This window comes from Aquarana catesbeiana, linkage group LG06 (genome assembly GCF_042186555.1).
Source record: "Aquarana catesbeiana isolate 2022-GZ linkage group LG06, ASM4218655v1, whole genome shotgun sequence".
Classification (NCBI taxonomy): Eukaryota; Metazoa; Chordata; class Amphibia; order Anura; family Ranidae; genus Aquarana; species Aquarana catesbeiana.
The window spans coordinates 16,367,825-16,394,207 of NC_133329.1; the positions used below are offsets into that span (position 1 = coordinate 16,367,825).

General features: G+C 41.8%; 1 protein-coding gene across 1 annotated transcript in view; it reads right to left on the bottom strand.

Moving 5' to 3' along the window:
* The window catches only part of LOC141148185 (uncharacterized), a 33,607-nt gene extending 15,605 nt beyond the window's left edge, over positions 1–18,002 (bottom strand). The window contains exons 1-3 of the mRNA XM_073635383.1: positions 16,508–18,002; positions 5,218–5,338; positions 3,299–3,372 (exon numbers count right to left, since the gene is read on the bottom strand). Coding sequence (XP_073491484.1) covers positions 3,299–3,372; positions 5,218–5,338; positions 16,508–16,826 — 514 coding nt within the window. The 5' untranslated portion in view covers positions 16,827–18,002. The remainder of the gene's footprint in view (positions 1–3,298; positions 3,373–5,217; positions 5,339–16,507) is intronic.
* Positions 18,003–26,383: the final 8,381 nt, after the last annotated feature.

Sequence of the window (26,383 nt, forward strand, 5' to 3'; positions counted from 1 at the left end):
TCGAGTCCCATAGACGTCAATGGGGTTCTAACGTTCGTGCGAACTTTCGGTCCGTTCGCGGGTTCTGGTGCGAACCGAACCGGGGGGTGTTCGGCTCATCCCTACTCTTCATCATGAGCGGCAAGGGCTAATGTCTCTCTGGAAACCATTTGTAAGGCGGCCACATGGGCATCCCCAAACACGTTCATGCGGCATTACAGAATTGATGCAGGAGCCTTCCCTTTAGTGGAGTTTGGGAGAAGGGCGATTGAGTCAGCTGTCGCATTACCTTAATAAAATTTTCTTTATGAGCATTACCCACCCTGTTGTTAGCTATTTATTGTATCACAGGTATGCTGCCATGGAGGCAGCAGGAAAACAGAAAATTGTTTCATACTTACCATAATTTTTCTTTCCTGGTGCCTATCCATGGCAGCATACATGCCCTCCCTTGGTATTCGATATAATAGGAGAATGCTATTGGGGGGTATAATTGTCACTTTTATAATGTATTAACTATCCTGAGGGGAGGACTCCGGGGCGGAGCTTATCACAGGTATGCTGCCATGGATAGGCACCAGGAAAGCAAAATTACGGTAAGTATGAAACAATTTTCTGCTTTTTTTTTCATTTTGGGTAGAGTAAGGGGGGAGGGTTTTAACCCCTGTACAATTTATTTTTGCCACCTTTATCCCATTGGAAAGATTTCCATTCACTTCCTGTCCCATAGCCAAAACAAGAAATGAGAAGAAATCCCTGAAAATAATGGGAAATCATTCAGATCACCTAAATTGGAAGATTTTCACTTTATTACTTTTTTGGACAACCCAAAATTTGGGATTCCCTTTAACTTTCACAAACAGGATAAAAAAAAGAAAACAAAAAAAGATTTGCCTTTAGTTATACTTTCAGTTCAATGTTTTTTTTATTGAATTTGAAAAGTGAACAACAAATGTAACATCACATATTAGAATAGGCTCATTTTCAAGCATAGTAGTTACATTGAATAGGGTTTTACAGTATAAACAGTGCAAGTACAGATGTACGTCATACATATGGATTATGAGATCATAGGTGTGCGCAGACTATTGCATTAGGGTGTGCACCCCAAACAGAAGCTCAAACACATGTGAATATATATATATATATATATATATATATATATATATATATATATATATATATATATATATATAAAATTATACAGTGGGGACAGAAAGTATTCAGACCCTCTTAAATTTTTCACTCTTTGTTATATTGCAGCCATTTGTAAAATAAATTAAGTTCATTTTTTTTCCTCATTAATGTACACACAGCACCCCATATTGACAGAAAAACACAGAATTGTTGACATTTTTGCAGATTTATTAAAAAAGAAAAACTGAAATATCACATGGTCCTAAGTATTCAGACCCTTTGCTGTGACACTCATATATTTAACTCAGGTGCTGTCCATTTCTTCTGATCATCCTTGAGATGGTTCTACACCTTCATTTGAGTCCAGCTGTGTTTGATTATACTGATTGGACTTGATTAGGAAAGCCACACACCTGTCTATATAAGACCTTACAGCTCACAGTGCATGTCAGAGCAAATGAGAATCATGAGGTCAAAGGAACTGCCTGAAGAGCTCAGAGACAGAATTGTGCAAGGCACAGATCTGGCCAAGGTTGCAAAAAAATTTCTGCTGCACTTAAGGTTCCCAAGAGCACAGTGGCCTCCATAATCCTTAAATGGAAGACGTTTGGGAAGACCAGAGCCCTTCCTAGAGCTGTTCGTCCGGCCAAACTTAGCTATCAGGGGCAAAGAGCCTTGGTGAGAGAGGTAAAGAAGACCCCAAAGATCCCTGTGGCTGAGCTCCAGAGATGCAGTCGGGAGATGGGAGAAAGTCAACCATCACTGCAGCCCTCCACCAGTCGGGGCTTTATGGCAGAGTGGGCCGACGGAACCCTCTCCTCAGTGCAAGACACATGAAAGCCTGCATGGAGTTTGCTAAAAACATAAAAACACCTGAAGGACTCCAAGATGGTGAGAAATAAGATTCTCTGGTCTGATGAGACCAAGATAGAACTTTTTGGCCTTAATTCTAAGCGGTATGTGTGGAGAAAACCAGGCACTGCTCATCCCCTGTCCAATACAGTCCCAACAGTGAAGCATTGTGGTGGCAGCATCATGCTGTGGGGGTGTTTTTTACATCGAAAACCTTCTCCAGAGTGCTCAGGACCTCAGACTGGGCCGAAGGTTTACCTTCCAACAAAACAATGACCCTAAGCACACAGCTAAAATAATGGCGTGGCTTCACAACAACTCCATGACTGTTCTTGAATGGCCCAGCCAGAGCCCTGACTTAAACCCAATTGAGCATCTCTGGAGAGACCTAAAAATGGCCGTCCACCAACGTTTACCATCCAACCTGACAGAACTGGAGAGGATCTGCAAGGAGAAATGGCAGAGGATCCCCAAATCCAGGTGTGAAAAACTTGTTGCATCTTTCCCAAAAAGACTCATGGCTGTATTAGATCAAAAGGGGCTTCTACTAAATACTGAGCAAAGGGTCTGAATACTTAGGACCATGTGATATTTCAGTTTTTCTTTTTTAATAAATCTGCAAAAATGTCAACAATTCTGTGTTTTTCTGACAATATGGGGTGCTGTGTGTACATTAATGAGGAAAAAAATGAACTTAAATGATTTTGGCAAATGGCTGCAATATAACAAAGAGTGAAAAATTTAAGGGGGTCTGAATACTTTCCGTTCCTACTGTATATATATATATATATATATATATATATATATATATATATATATATTAAAAAACAAATAAAAATATTTCCCTATGACCATCAGCTACATCTAGTGACCATAATGCAGTATTTTCCTGTCTCACTTTGCTATTACAAATGAAAAAAATTTGACCTGAAAAGAAAATATTCTTATAACATTTGTTTTTGCCCCCCATTCACATAGGATGAATGTACATGCAGTGTCACCGGACATATAGCTCTGCTTTTTTAGAAATACGCCCCTTATTGTCAAATCATATTTGGTAAAAATCTGCCCCAGTTCCTTCACTTAGCAGCATAAGGGTCATACGGCTGTCACTTCCTCTCTAGGACTCATGTGTTGCAGTGCAGGATTTTCTTCCCTGCTACAGCTGTCTGCAGTAATCCCACCCCTGGTGTCTGACTGACAGGTATTGTGGCCAATCACATGCTGACCAAAGAGATGGCAGCAAGGTTAGTAGAATGAATGGCAGTTAATGGACAAGAGTAATGGAATCATATCACCAACATGAGATCTTTATACAGGAAAATGTTACCTGTCATTTTTATGCAGTTTTCCAGAAATGTTTTCACATCTTCCTTTTCTTCAGCTGATATTTGTTGTCTGACACTGGAGAAGAGTAGAAGAAGAACACAATGTTTATCCATGTAAATGGATAACAAAGACCCCTATAACACTTTTGTGCATTTGAATGTGTCTTTAGTTTGAGTGAAAAATAAATATATATTGGTAAGTTGTTTTTTTTTTTTTAAAGATTTGCCCTATCACCCTGTCACCCTATGTGTCAGGACCTGGATCACCTGCTGGTGGCACTGTGGTCCCCAGAGCTACAGGGCGTAGTTCTGGTGTTCACCAGCAGGTGTCTCCCAGCAGCCAGCAGATCCCAGTAATTAGGCTCAACTTGATGCTGGCTGCTGGGACGGTACACTATATAACCAAAAGTATTGGTACGCCTACCTTTACACACACATGAACTTTAATGGCATCCCAGTCTTAGTCTGTAGGGTTCAATATTTGAGTTGGCCCACCCTTTGCAGCTATAACAGCTTCAACTCTTCTGGGAAGGCCGTCCACAAGGTTTAGGAGTGTGTCTATGGGAATGTTTGACCATTCTTCCAGAAGTACATTTGTGAGGTCAGGCACTGATGTTGGATGAGAAGGCCTGGCTCACAGTCTCCGCTATAATTCATCCCAAAGGTGTTCTAAAGGTCCATGAAGACATGGATAGGCGAGTTTGGGGTGGAGGAACTTTACTGGCCTGCACAGAGTCCTGATCTCAACCCAATAGAACACCTTTGGTATGAATTAGAGTGGAGACTGTGACCACACAAATGCACTTCTGAAAGAATGGTCATAGAGAACACTGACACCAGCACCAAGATAGAAAGCACTGACACCAGCACTGAGATAGAGAGCACTGACACCAGCCCTGAGATAGAGAGCACTGACACCAGCACCGAGATAGAGAGCACTGACACCAGCACCGAGATAGAGAGCACTGACACCAGCACTGAGATAGAGAGCACTGACACTAGCACAGAGATAGAGAGCACCGAGATAGAGAGCACTGAGATAGAGAGCACTGACACCAGCACCGAGGTAGAGAGCACTGACACCAGCACTGAGATAGAAAGGGCTGACACCAGCACTTTAAAGCTCTTAATATATGCAATGTATACAGTTCATTTTTTTATCGCTTTAACTATTTTTCTATTTGTGAGTGTGAGTGGAGCCTCCTGTCTAAGTTTGCCTAAGGCCTCACAAAGCCTAGAGCCGCCTGCACAGAGTCCTGACCTCAACCTGATAGAACACTTTTGGGATGAATTAGAGTGGAGACTTCCTGTCCAACATCGGTGCCTGACCTCATAATGGAAGAATGGTCAAACATTCCCATAGTGGAGCATGCTTTGCTGGTGTTTTTCACCTTTCTCTTTATCAACTGTAGATGAAGGATTGTGTATATGGGATTGTATTTGTTTTTTGTTTTTTTGGTTGAACTAGATGGATTGTAACTATATATACGTGATTCTGCACAGGAGGGCCGCCCTGTAGCAATATATCTGCTATAGGGTGGTCCTTAAGTGGTTAATAAACTTCATTCTAACCATACTCAGTCTGATTCCAGTTTCCTAAGTATAGCTACACTGAACTGGTCATCCCTGCTGATGCTGGATACCTGCACTCGGTATCTCTTACACTATGTCAGGAAGTATTCTTGTTAGGGGGATCACCAGAAAAAATTAGAGAACAGAAATATACATGCTTAACAGTAATTAAAGAAAATAATGTTAACCCCAAACCATAAGATTTTCTTGTAAATACCAAAAAAAAAAACATGGTCACCTTCAGTTCTGAACATATCACCAGCAAACTTATCATTAGATAAGCTCACCATCTAATTCCTGGAAACCAATCTGCTCCAAGGATGCCTCATCTAACACAAGAATCACTTACCTGTACACAAAGATGGGGACAATAAAGTCTGAGAAATTTGGTTCAGTATTTTCGATGGCCTCCATCATAGCGCTGTAATTGTCTCTCCAATCAACTTTCTCTCCGATGGGGATGAAGTTTCCTGGAATTGACAAGGCACAGAGAATGCATCACACCAGAGAGCTAGAGTCCAAAACTATTTTTTCTATTTTTCCATTTAAATAGTTCAAACAAAATTTGCATGTACGGGCAATGCGTTTCAGGGGCGGGGCTAAGAGGGGGCTAATTTAGGAGGGCAGATACTTCCCTTAAAAAAAAAAATCTGCCAGGGGTGTGTCTGGCCAGTGAGGAAGACGGCTGCCTGCTAGCTGAGCTTCTGCTTCATGCCACCGACAAGCTACGATACCCAGCGACGGAGGTACTCCCAGCGACTACCTATGGCTTCCCTGGAAGATGCAGCACTAGGTGCTATCCGCAAACGGGACTCACAGAGATTAGCCCCGCAGAAACTGACAGATTATTACCCCACCGCGAACGGACGGGTGTACCAAGATGGCGCCGGAGCACACACATGGCCTGCCGAGGAAGGAGAGCACTCCTCAGACTCCAGCAGATCATCCACTTCGGTATGTACGGCCATACACTGTGCAAACACAGGAGACACTGACATCTCTCCCCCTGACAGCCCATCTACCCGCAGCCCATCTAAATTTTAAAAAGCTGAAGTATCCCAGCAAGCAGAGGATTCTGATATGAAAGAGAATGCTGCAGAGCATTCCACCCAGACCCCTCTTGAGCACTTCCCTTCATCTTGTCAGCTTATGTCAATGACTAATATGAAAGACATGCTGATTCCCCTGAGAGACTTCCTGCACATTGACATGGTGAATATACTGAAACCTATCAAGGCTTCTGTGCATGATCTGCAGCAAAGAATGTCACACACAGAACACAAAATGGAGGATGTCTTCTCTGCTCACAATCATCTTGTGGATACATACAAAGAACAACAAAATGACATACAGAGAATGGTGGCTAAACTGGCGGATATGGAAGATCGCTCACGCAGGAACAATATTAAATTCCGTGACATTCCAGAGTCCATTTCTGCCGCTGATTTGACAGGCTTCATATGCCAATTGCCACGCTTACTAGTGCCCAATGCGACTGATCTAGAACTGATAATCGACACAGAGTGCTGTCAGGGTTGGGCTCAGCCCTTCCTTCTCAAAGCTGGCTGCTCAGCTGTCGGCTAATTGTCAGCTCCTTTCTCTCCACAGCTACTCAGCTGTTGATGATATCCTGCTCATCAGTCCTGCCTACTTAAGCTGTCCAGCCCAGATGATCTCTGCCTATGCCTTGGTCACATCCCTAGAGACTCTCTCCTGTGTTCCTGTTAAAGACTTGCTTGGCTGACATTCCTTCTGGCTCCAGATCCTGCTTGCTGTTCTATTACGCTCCTCTCTGGCTCCCTGACGTTTTGGCTTGTCTGACTATCCGTTCCGGTTCCTGAACTCTGGCTATGTTTTGACTATGTTTACTCTGTTTACCTTTTTATTATTATTATTAAACAAGTGTGATTTAACTGTACTTCTGTCTCAGTCTGATTCATGGTTTCTGACAAGCGCATAGATTGCCTAAACCAACTTTCCTTCCGGATACGATACTTATTGGCAAAAATACATTACTAACATATCAAAGCATCATATGCATGCCATACAGAAAAACCCACAATTAAGCGGGCAATTTGCGGGCATTGCTTTGTATACTGATCTATCGCAAGCTACTATATAGCATAGGAAAAAGCTCCTTACCATCACAAAAGCCCTAATAAACCACAACATCACCTACAGATGGAGGACCCCATCCAAGCTAACAGTGACGCACCTGGAAAAGACAGTTAACATATTCTCGCTAGAATCTGGCCTACAATTTCTTTAAGAAAGGCGGATTCTCCCAGCAGACAAACCGGCAGAAGAACGCCAGGGTCCAATTAAACTAAGGGAGGAATGGTCATGAAACTATTAGGAAATTTATCATGCAAGTACCTCGCAGATTTCTATTGAAAGCGGTCCTTGGAGTCATATAATTCTCTAGAAACCCAGGAACAAAGTCCTTATCGCCATGTTGACGTGGGTTGTTCGCCCTCAGATGTCAAGCAGTTTCAACTGCCTCTGGATTCCGTGGCAGGCTCTGGACTTCATTTTACATTTTCATTGCTTTTTTCTCTTATGCCGCGTACACACGGTCGGACTTTCCGCCAGGAACAGTCAGACGGAATATTTTCATTGGACATTCCGATCGTGTGTGGGCCTCATCTGACTTTTTTTTCGAAAATTATGACGGACCTAGAAATAGAATATGTTTTAAATCTTTCCGACGGAATCAGTTCCTATCGGGAAAACCTCTCGTCTGTATGCTGTTCCGATGGACCAAAAACAACGCATGCTCTGAAGCAAGTACGAGACGGCAGCTATTGGCTACTCGCTATTGAGCTTCCTTTTTCTAGTCCCGTTGTACGTGTTGTACGTCACCACGTTCTAGACGGTTGGACTTTAGTGTGATCATGTGTAGACAAGACAGTTCCAACGGAACTCCGTCTGAACCTTCAGAGTTATTTTCCGATGGAAAAACGGTCGTGTGTACGCGGCATAAGTTGTCCTCACTTGCTGTATCCAGATGATTGGCTATATGTGCTACTACTCACCTCGCATTACCCATTTTTGCTTGAATATCACAGTTTCAATACTCTATCCATCCTACCATTTGCTGGTTACACCTATCTTCCCCAATAGATGGCGCCATTTCCTCTCTACTGAACTAACTTCTTGTAAGTACAACCCCGTTAATGCACCAAATACTTCTGTGAAAGAGACAGCTCCTCCTCCTCATAAGTCTGTACAAAGAACGTCTGCTGACTGCATTTTGATTTTCGATGACTGTTAAGTTTGTTTCCCTCAATGTTAAGGGTTTGAATAGCCCTTTTAAGCACAAACTCATGTGGTCAGAAGCCCAGAAACTGAAATGGGATGTTCTATGTATACAGGAAACACCTTTCTTGGCCACCAAAGGGCCCAAATGTTCCCATAGACAGTATCAGCATATTTTTTTTTGCTAATGCAGAATCGAAACACAATGGTGTTCTCATAACAATTAATAATACAGTTGCATTTTCTTTACAGGACATTATCACAGATCCTAAGGGGCGGTATATTGTTTTGGTTTGTACCATGAATACTGTTGTATACACGATTGTATAAGTATATGCTCCCAACCAGGGTCAAATAACCTTTTTAAGGAATCTTCTTAAAAAGGTTAAATCTTTATGTAAGGGGAACCTCCTCTTTTTTGGAGACTTTAACTCGGTGATAGATTCCAAAGTAGACTGCTCCCCTCCTAAATTACATCATAAATCAACATTACACTCCACTATACATAACTGATCTCTATACGATGTCTGGAGATGTCACCACCCGGATGAAAAAGATTTCACATTCTTCTCTAATCCACATAGATTGTATTCTAGAATTGATCTAATACTTACAGACTTACCCTCCCTATACAAAGCTAAACTAACAGCTATAGACACCATTACCTGGTCAGACCACACTCCCATAACAATCGAAATGGAAGAACAATTCAATGTGTCCCCCACAATTCTTTGGCGTAATAATACACGTATTTTCAACCACACTGATCACCGAGAGAAAGTCAGAAAACAACTAGAGGAACTTTTCAATTTCAATTATATAGATAAGATTCTGGCCTCTACTATTTGGTGTGCTCACAAGGACTATATCAGAGGCCTACTGTTGCAAATCACTGCAAGAGAAAAGAAGCAAAGGGTGCAGGTGGCTAAATCTCTGTTAGCTAAAATACACCATCTAGAAACACAGAATAAAAGAGACATGACCCAAGCTTTAATAGAAGAATTAAAGAGCTGTAGAACAGAACTTAAACAAGTACTTTTATACATAAAACAGATACCAGGGTTGATAAACAACACTGGTCCTAGCGCTCACAGGATTACAAAAAAAGTGGAAATGAATCCACTAAAACAATAAATAAGATATAAATTGCAAGCTGCTTCAGTCCACCTGTTGATTGCAGTTGGTAAGTAAGTTGTTTACTGAATCCCCCCTGCCGAACTTACCCCTCCATGTTCAGACACTCATGGAGTTTGCACAAGACAACAACAATTTCCCAGCGCCAGTATGTAGACACCCGAGGAGCTAAACTGTAATATATGGTAGCTAGGAGGGGGAATAAGATACCAGTGCAGCTGGAACGACCATAACTGATAGATATGGATAAACAACAAAACCAAAACACAATTAGTCCATCACAAGCTGTAACAGGGAAAGGGGGGGGTGGTGGTGAAACACAAGTGTGGTAAAATACTCCGGTGACCTGCAGAATCGCCGCTGGACGTGGGGTGCGTGCCCTGAGGGGATGACTCACCGGCTCCGGATGCCGCTCTACGTGTCCGGCGTAGAGAGACACAGCCGCTTGCCTGCAAGGAGGGAGAGCCGAGACTCCGTCTGACAGTGAGCAATGACCGTTCAGAGGAGAAAGGGCTTGGCTTCACTGGTGAGAGCCGCTAACGTGTCAGCTGTTCAGACACTTTGCCGCTCACGTACGGATGCGTGTCCCCTTGGGGCTGAATCACCTGTTTCCTGGATGGTGTCACTCAAAGGATACCGCTGTGTAATAAAAAAAGGATAGGTAATTTAAGATCAGCAAAAAGGATGATAAATGTCACCAATGCTGGGCAGTGTGGGGGTCCCAGAGATGGATGGATAGTCACAAAGACACATAACAAGACCGGACCACTATAAAAGAGTTGCCTTGATGACGCGTTTCACGCCTCAGTGCTTTATCAAAGTCAAGGATAGAGGCAACTAAAAGGGTTTAAGTAAAAAATAAAAAATGAAGGGGAAGTCAAAAATTAGGGTGGGAGCAATTAACATATTGCGATAATGGGAAAGGTTATACCTTCGATATTAACCCCTTGTTGCTCGGAGGATTTACAATAAAAACCATTACCAGATCAAAGATCATTCTATAAAATACATTAACGGCTAAAAATAAAAACAAAATAAACTTTAATAAAAATATATAATAAACTTTAATAAAAATAAATAAAAATAAATATTATTAAAAAAAAAAGAGAAACCAACAGACTCTACACAAAATTACATGTCTCTAGTTCCTCATTTAACCCCTTAGGAGCAAGATAGTCAAACATATATTTCCAAAAAACTTCTCGTTTACACAACAATGAGAATCTCTCATTACTGGTTAACATCCCCTTAGGGATGGTTTCTATCACAAAAACTTCTAGATGTTTAATATCCTTGTTGTGGAAACAAAGAAAATGCTGGGGAACACTGTGTTCATCGCTCCCCTTGGAAATAAGTCTACGGTGGTCGCCCACTCTAGCGCGTAATGCACGAATGGTCCAACCTACCTAGAGGAGGCCACATGGATACCGTAAAACATAAATTACAAAATCAATAGACCAAGTGATGAATTGCCTGATTTCATAATTTTTTCCAAAGTTAGTTGTAATAGTCTTAGTGCCATGGGCAATAAACTGACATGTAAGATAACCTCTTTTTTACACTGAAAAATGCCCTTCCTGTTGTCAAAATATGACTTAATGTCAAGAAGGGATTTGGTGGATTTATTTGATATTTTACTAGGTGCTAATAGATTTTTTACAGTACGAACTTTACGAAAGGTAACCTGTGGAACCTCTGGTAGTACCGGGGCTAAGCGTTGATCCAATAATAAAATGTGGTAATTTTTTTATGATTTTGGATATAGACTTGAAGCTATCATCAAGTAGAAACAAATCTGACCGTATGATTTTTTTCTTGATCCCTCTCTTGGGGCTTTGGCCTTAGGGGGAGGATTCATATTGGACAAAAAGGCATCACTGATGAGTTTATATGGATAACCCTTCTCTTCAAATGTTTTAATCATTGTGGCCCCTTGTTCAACATAATCCTCCACTTTGGAACAGTTTTGTCTAAGTCTGTTAAATTGGCCACTCGGGATGTTGCTTTTCCATGAAGGGTGATGGCAACTTCTAAAATGAAGATAAGAATTGCCACTAGTTGGCTTTACGTGATTCTTTGTAATAATCTTTTTTTAATCGTGAGCCAGTACTAGATCCAAGAATACAAGTTCAATGAGATCCAATACGTGCGTAAAGACCAAACCCTGGGAGTTGGAATTGCAATGGGCCAAAAAGGAGAGAAACAGCTCCGGGCCTCCGCTCCATATGAGCACAATGTCATCGATGTACCAGCCAAAATAGACAATGTGCTCAGCAAGTGGATTGTTGGCCCAGATACTGTCCTCCTCCCAAAGGCCCATAGTGAGGTTGGCGTAAACCAGGGCAAAATTCGCCCTCATAGCAGTTCCCCTATGTTGTAAATAAAATTGCTCACAAAAAGTAAAATAATTGTGTTTGAGACAAAAATCTGTGGCCTGAACCAAAAATTGTGACTGCAACGAGTTGAAATCTCCACTTTTAACCAGGTTACCTTTCGTAAAGCTCGTACTGTAAAAAATCTATTAGCACCTAGTAAAATATCAAATAAATCCACCAAATCCCCTCTTGACATTAGGTCATATTTTGATGACAGGAAGGGCATTTTTCAGTGTAAAAAAAGAGGTTGTCTTACATGAATTTATTGCCCATGACACTAAGACTATTACAACTAACTTAGGAAAAAATTATGAAATCAGGCAATTCATCACTTGCTCTACTGATTTATGTTTTACGGTGTCCCTGTGGCCTCCTCTACGTAGGTTGGACCATTCACGCATTACGCACTAGAGTGGGCGACCACCGTCGACTTATTTCCAAGGGGAGCGATGAACACAGTGTTCCCCGGCATTTTCTTCGTTTCCAGGGGTTAAATGAGGAACTAGAGTCGTGTAGTTTTGTGTAGAGTCTGTTGGTTTCTCTTTTTTTTTTTTCTAATAATATTTATTTTTATTGATTTTTATTAAAGTTTATTATATATTTTTTATTAAAGTTTATTTTGTTTTTATTTTTAGCCGTTAATGTATTTTATAGAATGATCTTTGATCTGGTAATGGTTTTTATTGTGAGTCCTCCGAGCAACAAGGGGTTAATATAATGGAGGTATAACCTTTCCCATTATGGCAATAGGTTAATTGCTCCCGCCCTAATTTTTGACTTCCCCTCCCCTTCATTTTTTATTTTTTATTTAAACCCTTTTAGTTGCCTCTATTGATTTTTATTAAAGTTTATTATATTTTTTTTATTAAAGTTTATTTTGTTTTTATTTTTAGCCGTTAATGTATTTTATAGAATGATCTTTGATCTGGTAATGGTTTTTATTGTGAGTCCTCCGAGCAACAAGGGGTTAATATCGGAGGTATAACCTTTCCCATTATCGCAATTGCTCCCGCCCTAATTTTTTACTTCCCCTCCCCTTCATTTTTTATTTTTTATTTAAACCCTTTTAGTTGCCTCTATCCTTGACTTTGATAAAGCGCTGAGGAGCGAAACGCGTCGTCAAGACAACTCTTTTATAGTGGTCCGGTCTTGTTATGTGTCTTTGTGACTATCCATCCATCTCTGGGACCCCCACACTGCCCAGCATTGGTGACATTTACCATCATTTTTGCTGATCTTAAATTCCCTATTTTTTTTGCATTATACACTGCACAGCTGTATCCTTTGAGTGACACCATCCAGGAAACAGGCAATTCAGCTCTGAGGGGACACACATCCGTACGTGAGCGGCAAAGTGTCTGAACAGCTGACATGTTAGCCCCCTCTCACCAGTGAAGCCAAGCCCTTTCTCCTCTGAATGGCATCCCAGCGGATCTGACGTCATCGCCCACTGTCAGACGGAGTCTCGGCTCTCCCTCCTTGCGGGCAAGCGGCTGTGTCTCTCTACGCTGGACACGTGGAGCGGCATCCGGAGACGGTGAGTCATCCCTTCAGGGCACGCACCCCATGTCCAGCGGCGATTCTGCAGGTCACCGGAGTATTTTACCACACTTGGGTTTCACCACCCCCCCCTTTCCCTCCATCCTGTTACAGCTTGTGATGGTACAGTCGGATGGCTCTCCTGTTTTGACCCTTGTTACTCCCTGGACAGCTTGTCACTGTGGATCTATATGACTGTTTTTATGAACTGCCTTTTCTATGAACTGCTTTTATTAAATTATTCACATTATTCAGTTTACATGTCTGGCTGTTGCAGTCTAATTTTCTGATATCCAGAGCACTGGACTAATTGTGTTTTGGTTCTCTCATGGAGTTTGGAAGACCTTGAATGCTGAAGGTGTTTACCATGACATTGCAATATCTTAACCGAGGAGGACTGAGGGATTCTGGTGGTGGAGGAGCCATTCTGAAGGAGAAAGGAGATGACAGGCTTGTCTTTTTCTTACCTCTGGTAAGCTCACATTCATAGGGGATATTCACGCGTGATGTGGTGATGGTTTAGTTACCCATGGATATGTGCACTCCAGAAGAAATACAATCCTTTATTTTGATTATGGTCTGCCGTATGCAATGAACTGTTTACACGAGAATTTTGAGTTTATGCAGGAGATACAAGTGGTGTTCACACACTACCGCTGGCATATCGCATACTATTGCTGGTATTTCATGAACAATCGATTTGGGACTACTGGTTCTCATTCTACTGCATTGGACTTTCTGTTTTATGATTATTAATTTTATGTTTATATTTACTCTCATCCACTCGAGAGTTCGGTGCTATTATATTTACTATCCTTAGACTATTTGAGTACTTTTTTTAGCGCTGTAAATACTATCTTTCCATAAGATAGTATATTTGGTTTTATAAGTGCTTTTATACGATTATGAGAAAGGTCTTAAACGCCTAAAACCCTTATATTACTCCTCTGGTAATAAGGCGGGGAAGGTATTAGTCAATAACTCAAAGCTAAACAAGCCAAAACAAGAATAGCCCATTAATTGGCCCTAATACAGGTGCAAAGTTATCTCACCATAAGGACATAGCGAACACTTTTAGGGAATACTACAGTGCTCTTTACAACCTTAAATCAGACCCAAATTCTGTCCAACCATCTACAAAAAGTATCACAGAATTCCGAGATATGGTTAAACTTCCAGTTCTTAATCCTGAAGTGCTAGAACACCTTAATGATCAGATTTCTGCCGAAGAAATTAAAAAAGTTCTTTAATCCCTGGCACTGATCAAATCCCCAGGGCCAGATTATTTGTCAGCAGAGTACTACCATAACTTCTCTGAAACCCTGGTTCCACATTTAGTTAAAGTATTCAATATAGCGGCATCCTATGGCTCATTACCAGCGGAAATGCTTCGAGCTCTAGTAGTCACATTACCCAAACCAGGGAAGGATCCCATCATACCAGAGAACTTTAGACCAATATCTCTCCTTAACACGGACCTTAAGGTCTATGCAAAGGTTATTGCTAACAGAATGGATGAAGTAACGCCATTCTTAATAGCCTCCGTACATAGTGTGTGATCTAAAATTTCTTGGTCTGGGGCGAGCGCGGGTGCCCGCTCCCCCTGTGATCCCTTACAGCGGGAGCCCAGCATATATATATATATATATATTTTACTAGTAAAGTCATGACGGTGATCATATATGTATATATATATATATATATATATATATATATATATATATATATATATATATATATATATATATATATATATATATATGTGTATATATATACATACACACACCCACATACTTATTGGTATTTTTTTTTACCAAAAATATGTAGCAAAATACATATTGGCCTAAGTTTATGAAGAAATTAGATTTTTTCTTGGATATGTTTTATAACAGAAAAAAAAAATAAAAAATAATTTTATATATATAAATAAAAACCGCAGAGGTGATCAAACACCACCAAAAGAAAGCTCTATTTGTGGGAAAAAGGCTACAGCGCCACACGACCGCGCAATTGTCACTTAAAGTAACGCAGTGCCGTATCGCAAAAAAATGGTCAGGAAGGGGGTGGGGGGAACCTTCCGGAGCTGAAGTGGTTATACGTTTCTTCAATTATAATGTGTGGCTTTACCTCACAGTCACTTTTAGAGTCCCACTTTATAGAGAACCAGACTTAATTGGGTTTATGCAGGGATATTATACATGGAATCATATTATTAAAGGCTTATATGCTCTGAATAATACAAATAATAATAATATAAAACTGGTACATTTGCCCACTTATTTACTTTGAGAATGACTCTGTAGATGAGAGCCACAACTGAGATCTGACAGCTGCTGCCCTGTCAACTGGCTGACCCCTATGGTGATGACTTGTTGCCTCCAAGCTCTGGTGTGTACATAACAGCTTAAAAAAAAAAAAACAGCGCCCCACCATGGCTTACATTCTTTTTAACTTGATGCTTGAAAATGTTATGCACATTCAGACTAATCAGTAATGGCTCAGCTGAGCAGAACATAGTGGCCCCAAGGCACTGTGTTCTCCAATATGACCGGATCCCACTTTTCTAGGCTCAGACATCAAGTGGAACCAAACCCTCTTCTTCTTTACAATCAATGAAGCTGCATTAACCTCTGTTTGTTCTGCAGTATAACAGAGAACAAAACCCAAGCTCTGCTGCTCTATCTCTAAAACACTTGCTGGAAACCAGTGCTCTTGGCTGGGATATTGATTCCTAGACCAGAAGTCTGTGATAAGTACAGACCAGCTACTCGATGAGTTCAGAAATACAAATCTTTATTTACTACATGCTAAAAATCACAGTGCATAGAGCTAACGTGTTTCGGCCATAATGGACTTAATCATAGCTTCATGCTATGATTAAGGCCATTACAGCCGAAACGCATTAGCTGTATCCACTGTGATTTTTTAACATGTAGCAAATAAAGTTCACCGAGTAGCCGGCCTGTGCTCATCACAGAGTTCTGTTTGATCAGTAGCCGTGATGTTGCCCAGGTGAACAGTGATGACACCAGGCATGTGATGACTTCACAGTTCAGATATAACCGTTATCATTCGCTGCATGCCTTGAATGTAACTGTTTTGGGAAACAATTAAATCAATGGGGTTTAGCTCCACCTTCAGGTGGCCATGTCTGTAGTAAGGAGAGTTGCCTCTACTACAACCAAGACTACAATAGTCATATAAGGGTCTTCTATGGAGTGACCAACAAAGTGTTACAGAGCTAAGGGGCATCATCTGGATTTTACATTATTTGTTTTTTTTTGGCTAGCCTGCCAGTCCCGTAGCCTTTGGAGCTCTCAGAATGTTACTCACCCAACTGGGCATACACTTCAGCTCTTTCAAAATCATTCATTTTGCTGCATCCTCTGTTGTCTACCATGAAGATCACATCGGTAAGCGGATAGGCATTTCTGACCATGGTCAGTCCTTCGTCAGTTTCTCGGACCGCAGCATTTTCTTTGAAGTTCTCACCCTTTTCCAGGACGTACTTACAGGAGTTGATGAAGGAAGATTTTCCATGGCCTGTATAGCCAAACAACTGTAGTAGGACTCTTGTGTAACCTTGACTGTCCAGATCTCCATCATCCAGGCTAAAGCTCACAATTTTGTCCCCTAGCTGTCTATTGTCCATTGCTGATAATTTTTTTTTTTTTTGCTTTCTTTCCCTATCTTTCTACGTTTTTTTGTTCTATTTTCTGTGTCAGTTGCAGTCGCTCAGTCTCAGATACTTTCATTTTCCATTTAGACCATTAGGGGAAATGACTCGAGCTGTCTGGGATGGATATTTTCAGCACACAACAAACAATTTTTAAAAAAAAGTATAATTAAATACCAAATGTACTTTTTTTCTGTAGAATTCATTAAAATCACCTCCATCTTACATAGTTACATAGTTAGTCAGGTTGAAAAAAAGACACAAGTCCTTCTGTAACTGATTGTAATTTGTCTACTTTTTACAATATTTGGCATGAGAGTAAACATTTCCTGGGCCCTTCCCCCCACCAGATAGTTTACATATAACCCCTGACAGACCAGACCAACATGATCTTACGAAAGAGAGGCACTTTTTTATTTTTTATTTATTTATTTATTTTTGTTATACTTCGGACACACACAAAAATAATTAGAGAAACATTTTGCAATTGTCACAATCTGCCAGATTTTCTTTTCTTTTTTTGTATTTGTTTCCATTTTAAAGGAGATGTAAACCTTAACAGAGTGACATTTAGTTTACTCTTTGCACTGTGTATCATTAACAATTGTCATTTTTTCAAACAAAATACTTTTTTTTCCACTTTTTTTTTCAACCTTTACTGTATCATAGTGCTGCTGATCTCCTGTAGTTCCTTTGCAGTTACAATGTACTTCCCCATTAGACGTACCTTCAATCTTTTTGAGATGGGAATGAGGGACACCTATCAGCAAAAAGTATGCAGGCATTGGACACACCCACTGCCACGCCCCCTTAAAGTGGTTGTAAACCCTTCAAGACCACTTTCACCTACAGGTAAGTCTAGATTAAGGCTTACCTGTAGGTGCTTGAAATATCTCCTAAACCTACACGGTTTAGGAGATACTTACTATTTCCCAGTACGATTAGTTCTTCTGCGCATGCGTCGATGTATTTGGTGCATGCACGCTCTTGAAAGGGCACGCTGTGCCGTTTCAAGCAGGGGTCATGCCGTGACTGGTGGCTCCCGCATGCATGCGTGGGAGTGACGTCACGTGACTCCAGCCAGTCACAGAGCTGCGGCCCCGGAAGGAAGAGGGGTGAAGAATGGACGCTCGCTGCCATTGAGGAAATCGGGGACATCGCAGGCTTTTGTGTCAGGTAAGTGACACATAACGGGCTACTATGCGATGCGATGCGATGCATAGAAGCCCATTATGCTTTACCTTTGCAGGGAAACAAAGAAGAAGTAAAACCCATCAGGGTTTACTTCCTCTTTAAAGGAGAATTGCACGAAAAAAATAAGATTGGTAAACCCACAAGGGCTTTTTTTTACCACTACTATTCCTTTATATTGGCTTTTGGAATTTACAAATGCAGCAATTTAGAAATCAGATGAAAGGTTTAGTGCTGGAAAACACTTTAGGATAGATAAAACGTGCATTTTATACACAACTATATGGATCAGACCAAAATGAGGGAGAAATGAGGAGGAATGAGGGACAGAGGGACCTTGCTCCAAATCAGGGACAGTTGGGATCTATGCCATTAGATGCTCTCCAGCGATGGCTCCATGGCATTGCTCAGGGCGGGTTTTCTGATGACGGAAACAGTGGACCACGCCTGTGCAAATGGCTATTTGTAGATATTCCTATAATGTCTAAAAGTTGTTTTTATCTACATTTCCTGCATTAAATTAAACAGGGTTCCCACTGTTAACAATTTTTTAAAATTATTATTATTAAATTATTATACAGGATTTATAGCGCCAACAGTTTGCACAGCGCTTTACAACATGAGGGCAGACAGTACACTTACAATACAAATCAATACAGGAGAAATCAGAGGGCCCTGCTCGTTAGAGCTTACAATCTAGAAGGGAGGGTCAAGTGGAACAAAAGGTAATAACTGTGGGGGATGAGCTGATGGAGAACATTAAAAAAACAGTTGTTAGGTGTGGGTAGGGTAGGCTTCTCTGAAGAGAAGGGTTTTCAGGGATTGTCTAAAAGCTAATTAAGTAGGAGATAAGCGGACAGGTTGGGGTAAGGCATTCCATAGGATTGGAGAGGCTTTGGAAGTGGAACTCCACTTTAAACTATGACTGGTGATCCTACCAGCAGGGTAAAGGGATTTCATTTTAATTAATAATAATAATACAATTCTGTTTTTCCACAGGAATTTTATTTTTTTAAATAAATAAATATATATATATATATATATATATATATATATATATATACAGTATCTCATGAAAGTGAGTACACCCCTCACATTTTTGTAAATCTTTTCTTCTATCTTTTCATGTGACAAAACTGAAGAAATGACACTTGTCTACAATGTAAAGTAGTGAGTGTACAGCTTGTATAACAGTGTAAATTTGCTGTCCTCTCAAAATAACTCAACACACAGCCATTAATGTCTAAACCGCTGGCAACAAAAGTGAGTACATGTATATATATTCTTTTTTATTAGTTTTATTCTATGCTAATCAATTATGCTGCAGATTCCTGATATGGGCTTATTATTTCTATGTATAACTTTTATCATTTATGATATGGAAATAATGCTTTTTTTTGGGGGGGTGGGGGGGGCACAACTTTTTTTATCTGTCGTTTTATGAGAGAATGTCCATTTTCACTTTGCAAAAAAAGTTTGCAAAATTAAGAACATTTTGCCATTTTTGTGAATTGCATTGGCATTTTCTTTGCATGTTTCTGGTCATCACACATTCACTTGAATGGGGTATCTTACGCCCGACAAACGTGCCAAAGTTGCTCCAGTTTGGTGTGGAGCAGTGGTGGCCTGTTCATGGGGGGGGGGGCCCTAATCCATGCGTCTGGCCTCCTAATCTACATGTATGGCGCCGGACACATGGATTCCAATGGGGGATTTTTTTTCTGAAGCACGTGATTAGAGCCTGAGGCTCTAATAGGCTTAAAAAAAAAAGGGTGGGCTCGGGGCACAGAGCACTGCACCCAAAGCCCACCCAGTTGCGTGACAACTGCAAATTAATATTCGCTATTGTCACACTAGTTCTGCCTCCCAGACAATTAGGAAGCAGGTCCAGAGACACGTTTTCTGATTGGCCAAATTTAGAAGCTAACCTATTGACCGAGGCAGGAGGAGGGAGGATACGCATGGGGAGTACACTGCCGTGATGCAGAGGTGGAGACGCAGGGGAAGCCGGCCGCCCATCGCCTGGAAGGAAGCGCTGCCCAGGGTAAGTGTTAGGGAGGGGGGGCTGTGCACTGTTTGCCGCCCCCCCCCAAAAAAAATATACAACTGGCTGCCACTGGTGTGGAGCGTTGGTCATTTTTTAACCGCCTGTTTTGGCACATTTATTTTGTGGCGTGTTTAAGGGTCCTTTCACATGGGTGCCTTCGTATGGATTCCCCTTACTCAGTGAGGGATCATTCTACTGATCCCCGCTGAGCAGGCAGATGACAGGTCCGTGTCTGCTCCACTGTGCAGAGCGGACACAGACACAGTCCTGCTCTCCCCTATGGGGAAATTGGGTGGAAACGGACCGCCTGTCCGTTTCTGTCCGATCCGCCTTACAGATGAAAAATAGGATCACCATCGGTCTGGTTATTGCGGGCAGGATCGGTTGGTGGCGGGTGTCCACTGACATCCGCCGCTCCACAGAGGAGACTGGAGGGTCCGATCAGGTCTGCCTGAAAAAATGATGAGCGGACCTAATCTGCCAGCCCACGTGAAAGGAAGGACCCTAATGTGTGACAAAGTGCATGCCTGCACTTGGGGCACCATTACCAATTAGTGGCACTGAAAATGCGATGCAAAATGCGTGTTTCCTGTGCGCTTTCCATTCCTAAAACACCAGGTGTGAATGGAGCCTTAATGTAGGTGTTTTTTGTGTTTTTTATTCAGTTAACCACTTTCCGACCAGCCGCTGTTCCCGCAAATCGTTGTAGCTGTACATTGACCCTTTAAACAGCTGTAGCAGGCACGCGCTCACCCGCTGCATGGCGGGGGAGCTGATGCGCGTGGCCTGCGGCTACGATGTCCGCTGGCCAACCGTAATCACTCCACAGAGAGCCAGAATGGGGATCTGTCAATGTAAACAAAGCAGATCCCCATTCTGTCAGGGGAGTAGAGAGAGATATGCTGTTCCTAGTGATCTCTCTGTACTCCCAGTCAGTCCTATCCCCCTACAGTTAGAAACACCTCCCAGGGAACACATTTAACCCCTTGATTGCCCCCTAGTGTTAATCCCTTCCCTGACAGTGTTGTTTATACAGTAATCAATGCATTTTTATAGCACTGATCTCTGTATAAATGTCAATGGTCCCAAAAGAAAGTGTCAAAAGTGTGCGATCTGTTCGCCGCAATGTCGCATTCCCACTAAAAATCGTTGATCACCGCCATTACTAGTAAAAGACATTATATATATATATATATATATATATATATATATATATATATATATATATATATATATATATATATATATATATAATATAATTGTTGTTATTTTATTTTTTTGTTTATAGCACAAAAAATAAAAACTGCAGAGGTGATCAAATACCACCAAAAGAAAGCTCTGTATGTGGGAAAAAAAGGACGTCAATTTTGTTTGGGTACAACGTTGCACGACCGCGCAATTGTCAGTTAAAACGATGCAGTGCAGAATCGCAAAAAATGGCCTCGTCATTAAGGGGGAAAATCTTCCGGTCCTTAAGTGGTTAAACTATACCTAGTGATCCTACCAGTAGGATATAATATTACTTTTTTTAAATAAATAAAAATAATTTGATCCTGTTTTTCAAACATCTTCATAAAAAAATAAAATGCTTTTATGCTAACATTTCGTTCTACTTTAACCAGTTATTCTGTAAAGCCATTGTCACATTTCAAATATGGGCTTATAATTTCAATTTATATTAAATTTTCAATTTTAACTTTTAGTATTTATGATATGGAAGTGATGTTTTTTATGTCTGCTACTTCACAAGAGCATGGATAGGAAACATTGTGCATTTTTACTTTTAAAAACGTTTGCAAAATTTATGAACATTTTTGTTAAATTTTTCCATTTTAATTAACTGCATTGGAGTCAATGGAGCAGACTAAATGAAGGTGCAATGAACTTTAGAAATCATTCTTGAGGGCTATGGAAGCTCCTTTCATCTATCCTGGACCTGTGCTATAAAATGCATAAAACGGCTCCTCATTTGCTTGAAACCTGACCTTAGGTATTGTAAACACTAATACAATAATAAAAAAAATTGTCACCTGTAGCATGTCCGCAGTCTGACTGTCAACTGTAACATGTCCGCAGTCTCTGACTGTCACCTGTAGCATGTCCGCAGTCTCTGATTGTCACCTGTAGCATGTCCGCAGTCTCTGACTGTCACCTGTAACATGTCTGTAGTCTCTGTCACCTGTAGCATGTCCGCAGTCTGATTGTCACCTGTAACATGTCTGCAGTCTCTGATTGTCACCTGTAGCATGTCCGCAGTCTCTGATTGTCTCCTGTAGCATGTCCGCAGTCTCTGACTGTCACCTGTAGCATGTCTGCAGTCTCTGTCACCTGTAGCATGTCCGCAGTCTCTGATTGTCACCTGAAGCATGTCCGCAGTCTCTGATTGTCACCTGTAGCATGTCCACAATCTCTGATTGTCTCCTGTAGCATGTCCGCAGTCTCTGATTGTCACCTGTAGCATGTCCGCAGTCTCTGATTGTCACCTGTAGCATGTCCGCAGTCTCTGACTGTCACCTGTAACATGTCTGTAGTCTCTGTCACCTGTAGCATGTCCGCAGTCTGATTGTCACCTGTAACATGTCTGCAGTCTCTGATTGTCACCTGTAGCATGTCCGCAGTCTCTGATTGTCTCCTGTAGCATGTCCGCAGTCTCTGACTGTCACCTGTAGCATGTCTGCAGTCTCTGTCACCTGTAGCATGTCCGCAGTCTCTGATTGTCACCTGAAGCATGTCCGCAGTCTCTGATTGTCACCTGTAGCATGTCCACAATCTCTGATTGTCTCCTGTAGCATGTCCGCAGTCTCTGATTGTCACCTGTAGCATGTCCGCAGTCTCTGATTGTCACCTGTAGCATGTCCGCAGTCTCTGATTGTCACCTGTAGCATGTCCGCAGTCTCTGATTGTCACCTGTAGCATGTCCGCAGTCTCTGTGAGAAGCTCACAGTGTGCAATGAAATCAGAGTAAGCCATTTCTGTAGAGAAGAGGAGCGGGTACACCTGTGCAAGACTGAAGGGGAGGCCGGAGGTTATAAATAATCTATATACAGTACTGTGTTCATTATGCAGTAAAAGAAAAGCATTAAGAAAAGTCCAGCCTCACAAACCTGATAGCCATTGGCTTCCATAGAACTAGTATTACTTCCAACAGGCTTTGCTTCTAGCAGCCACCCAATGAAACATGACCAACAGACAGAAATCTTTCACATAAAATGTCATTTTTATTCCTCACAATATATCCTTTTATATTTTTTTATTTTATATTAAATGTCAATCATTTCATGATTGACAATTTATATAAATGTATATGTTTTCAGTACAAGAATCAGAACATTAAACAATCAGGAGGACCATTACAATGTAAACATGACTGGCACTTGGATTATAAAAAAAAAAATAGCGGGGCGTGGCCTGGACATGGCTGAGTGAAGCTGCTTTATCTTTGAGCTCCCGGCTTTGTCCCGAAAATTCCAGCTATATACACTTTGCCAGAGGCATGCAACCAACCAAAAGGCACAGGACAAGAGCAACTACTTGGGGGACACCCGTTGGCAGGAGCCCAGGAGAGATCCGTCACTACTTTCAGCAGCTACAAGGCCCGTCTCCGGGAGCCACAGTAGCAGCGCCACGAGGCCTCCCACGTGGAGAGAAGCAGAAGGCCTCTAGACAGAGCGGTCAATACACCTCTTCTAGCTCCCGTGCTGCCATCAACAACTCCCCTGGTACAAGCGGAGGTCCTCCACGGGACACGATGGCATCCCCACAACCTTCTGAACCCATCATGCTTGACCAAGACATCCGTGCTCTACTTCAGGCTCTCCCTACCAGAACAGACATTAAGGTGCTCATCCTCAGATTAGAAGAAACCCACCGACGCGACATGCAGGAGGTGCGGGGAGAAGTCGCTACCCTAGCAGATCGTATGTGTGACAGATTCACCCAGGACAGAGGCTATTGGAGGGGACTGAACGCAAGCCTCTTGCCCACCGATTATGGGCCCTGGCATTTGGGGGAATGGTGCTCTCTGTGAGCTGTATGCCTGGGGACCCTGGGGTTGGTGTTACTTTGGATTCAGCTCCATGTCCCCCCAAAACACACAGACTCTGGAACCCGTTATATGCCATATTAGAATGATAAGACTGAATTATACTGTTGGGGCTCATACTGTGAGAAGATGCTAATGTCATTAACTACACTCACCTGTCTGATGTCAGCTATAATGTGTTTAATGTAAATAAGTTTAGTCTAGGTTCTAAGGGTATTCAACTCATTGTTGTTTGTTCTAATTAACCCTGTGTTGATGTTTATGGTAATGTATGTTAATTGAGAGAGCTGATCACATTAGCCACCAGCACTGGCTAGGAGACGAATGGTCTAGGCCGAGGAGGGGGGAGATTGTTGTTTGTATTGTTAATTGTAATTAGCTCCAGCTATTGTGTTTATATTAATGTGTGAAGCTCGGTGCCCACAAGTCTGTCATCTGGTCTGGGTAAATGTTTTAGTAAATTAGCTCATGTTAATTAGGTTAGCTTTGAGTCAGCCTACTGTATAAATGTGTGTGAGATCTCAAATAAAGAGTTAGTCCTGATGTACTCCAATACAACAAGTAAAGAGGCGCCTCTGGGTGCAGACGTTTTTATAGATTTAAAATGCTTTAATAAGATATATAGAGATAAACTCACATTGTGGTGATAAAAACAAGCATGATAGTAAGAGTCATGGATGGCGCTCCCAGTCCTGTGCCTGTGAACAGTCTCTGTGGTGGATGTAGTGACAGCTCTTCCTGGTTGTAATGAGCCGGCTTCAGACAATGGAGGAGCGGCCTCAGAACGAGGCTTGAGACACACGAGACAGCTGGCTGCAGGGGGATGACGTCATCAGTAGTGGACGTGTTTCCTGGGCAAGCGCGCTTGGGTGGTAAGCAAGCCGCACCCCTTTCTCAACAGACTAATCTACTAGACATGCTAGAGAGTTAAGTAAGGATGGGGAGGGGGAGCGGGGCGGAGAAAGGGGAGGGGATGGGGCGGGAGAGCAAAAGGAATATACAGAGCCCAGTGCTGTTTAAAGTGATTAATGACGTGAATAGAAAATAAAAAATAAAAAATACAGGATAAAACCGGAGACAAAAAATAAGGAGGAGGGAGGTATGTAACCAAGGAATAGTGGAAAGAAGGGGGAAGGGGAGGGGAAAGGAGGGGGAGGGGGGAGGGGGAAAAAAAACCTGAAGTGGTGAAGACGACTTGGAGCAAAAAAAAAAAAAAAAAAAAAGGAAGGGGAATAGAGAGGGAGGGAGGGGGAAGAGGGACAACTGACTGGTCTCTAAAAGCACAAAACAATAATCGGACATGTAAAATGCATCTTATTAATACAACACATTAGTCATAGAGCATATATATATAAAAATCGTAAAACACTAAATGTTCAAGTTTATCTCTATATATCTTATTAAAGCATTTTAAATCTATAAAAACGTCTGCACCCAGAGGCGCCTCTTTACTTGTTGTATTTCAGCCTCAGGACCATGGTTTTGTTCCTACTATGATGGCAGCCCTGCTTGCTTCTCTGGGCATTTTTTTCCCCTCATCCTGATCACAACAATATATGGACTATTGGCCTATTGTATGGATTGTCATTGTTCACATTTTATAATTAGTTTTTTGACTGTCCTTTGATTGCTGTATTGTATAGCTTTATTGTATAGATTTGATTATGTGGGAGCTCTAGGTGATTGCACCTAGACTTGTTATCTGATGTACTCCAAGACTGGTGTTGTCTAGTTCTTGGGGGTTCCTATAGCCAGATCCATTGGGCTCGTATTCCAGAACTTAGGAAGCGGTATACTGACGGAAGCACTTAAGCGGAGTGACAGTATGACCACAGGCGAAGCCTCGGTGTCCTCTCTGGAGGGGAGAGTATTAGCGCTTGAACAAGCTAGAGATCAACACCGGGATTTCACCATTGCCTTACAGTTACACCTAGAGGATATCGAGGACCGGAGTCGCAGGAACAACCTGCGGCTCCGAGGGATCCCGGAAGAAACAGAAATGGAGAACTTAGGGGAGACGGTGAAAGAGATATTCCGCACTGTGCTGGATGACCCTGATCTCACTATCGAGCTAGACAGGGTGCACAGAGCTCTTGGCCCCAGGTCTGAAGATCCGAACAGACCAAGAGATGTTGTATGCAGACTACACCGCTACACTCAAAAAGAAAGTATCCTCCACCGGGCCTGGGAACATGGCAATGTGGAAGTGGGAGGTAAACAGGCTAAAATATTGCCGGACCTATCGAGGGCTAC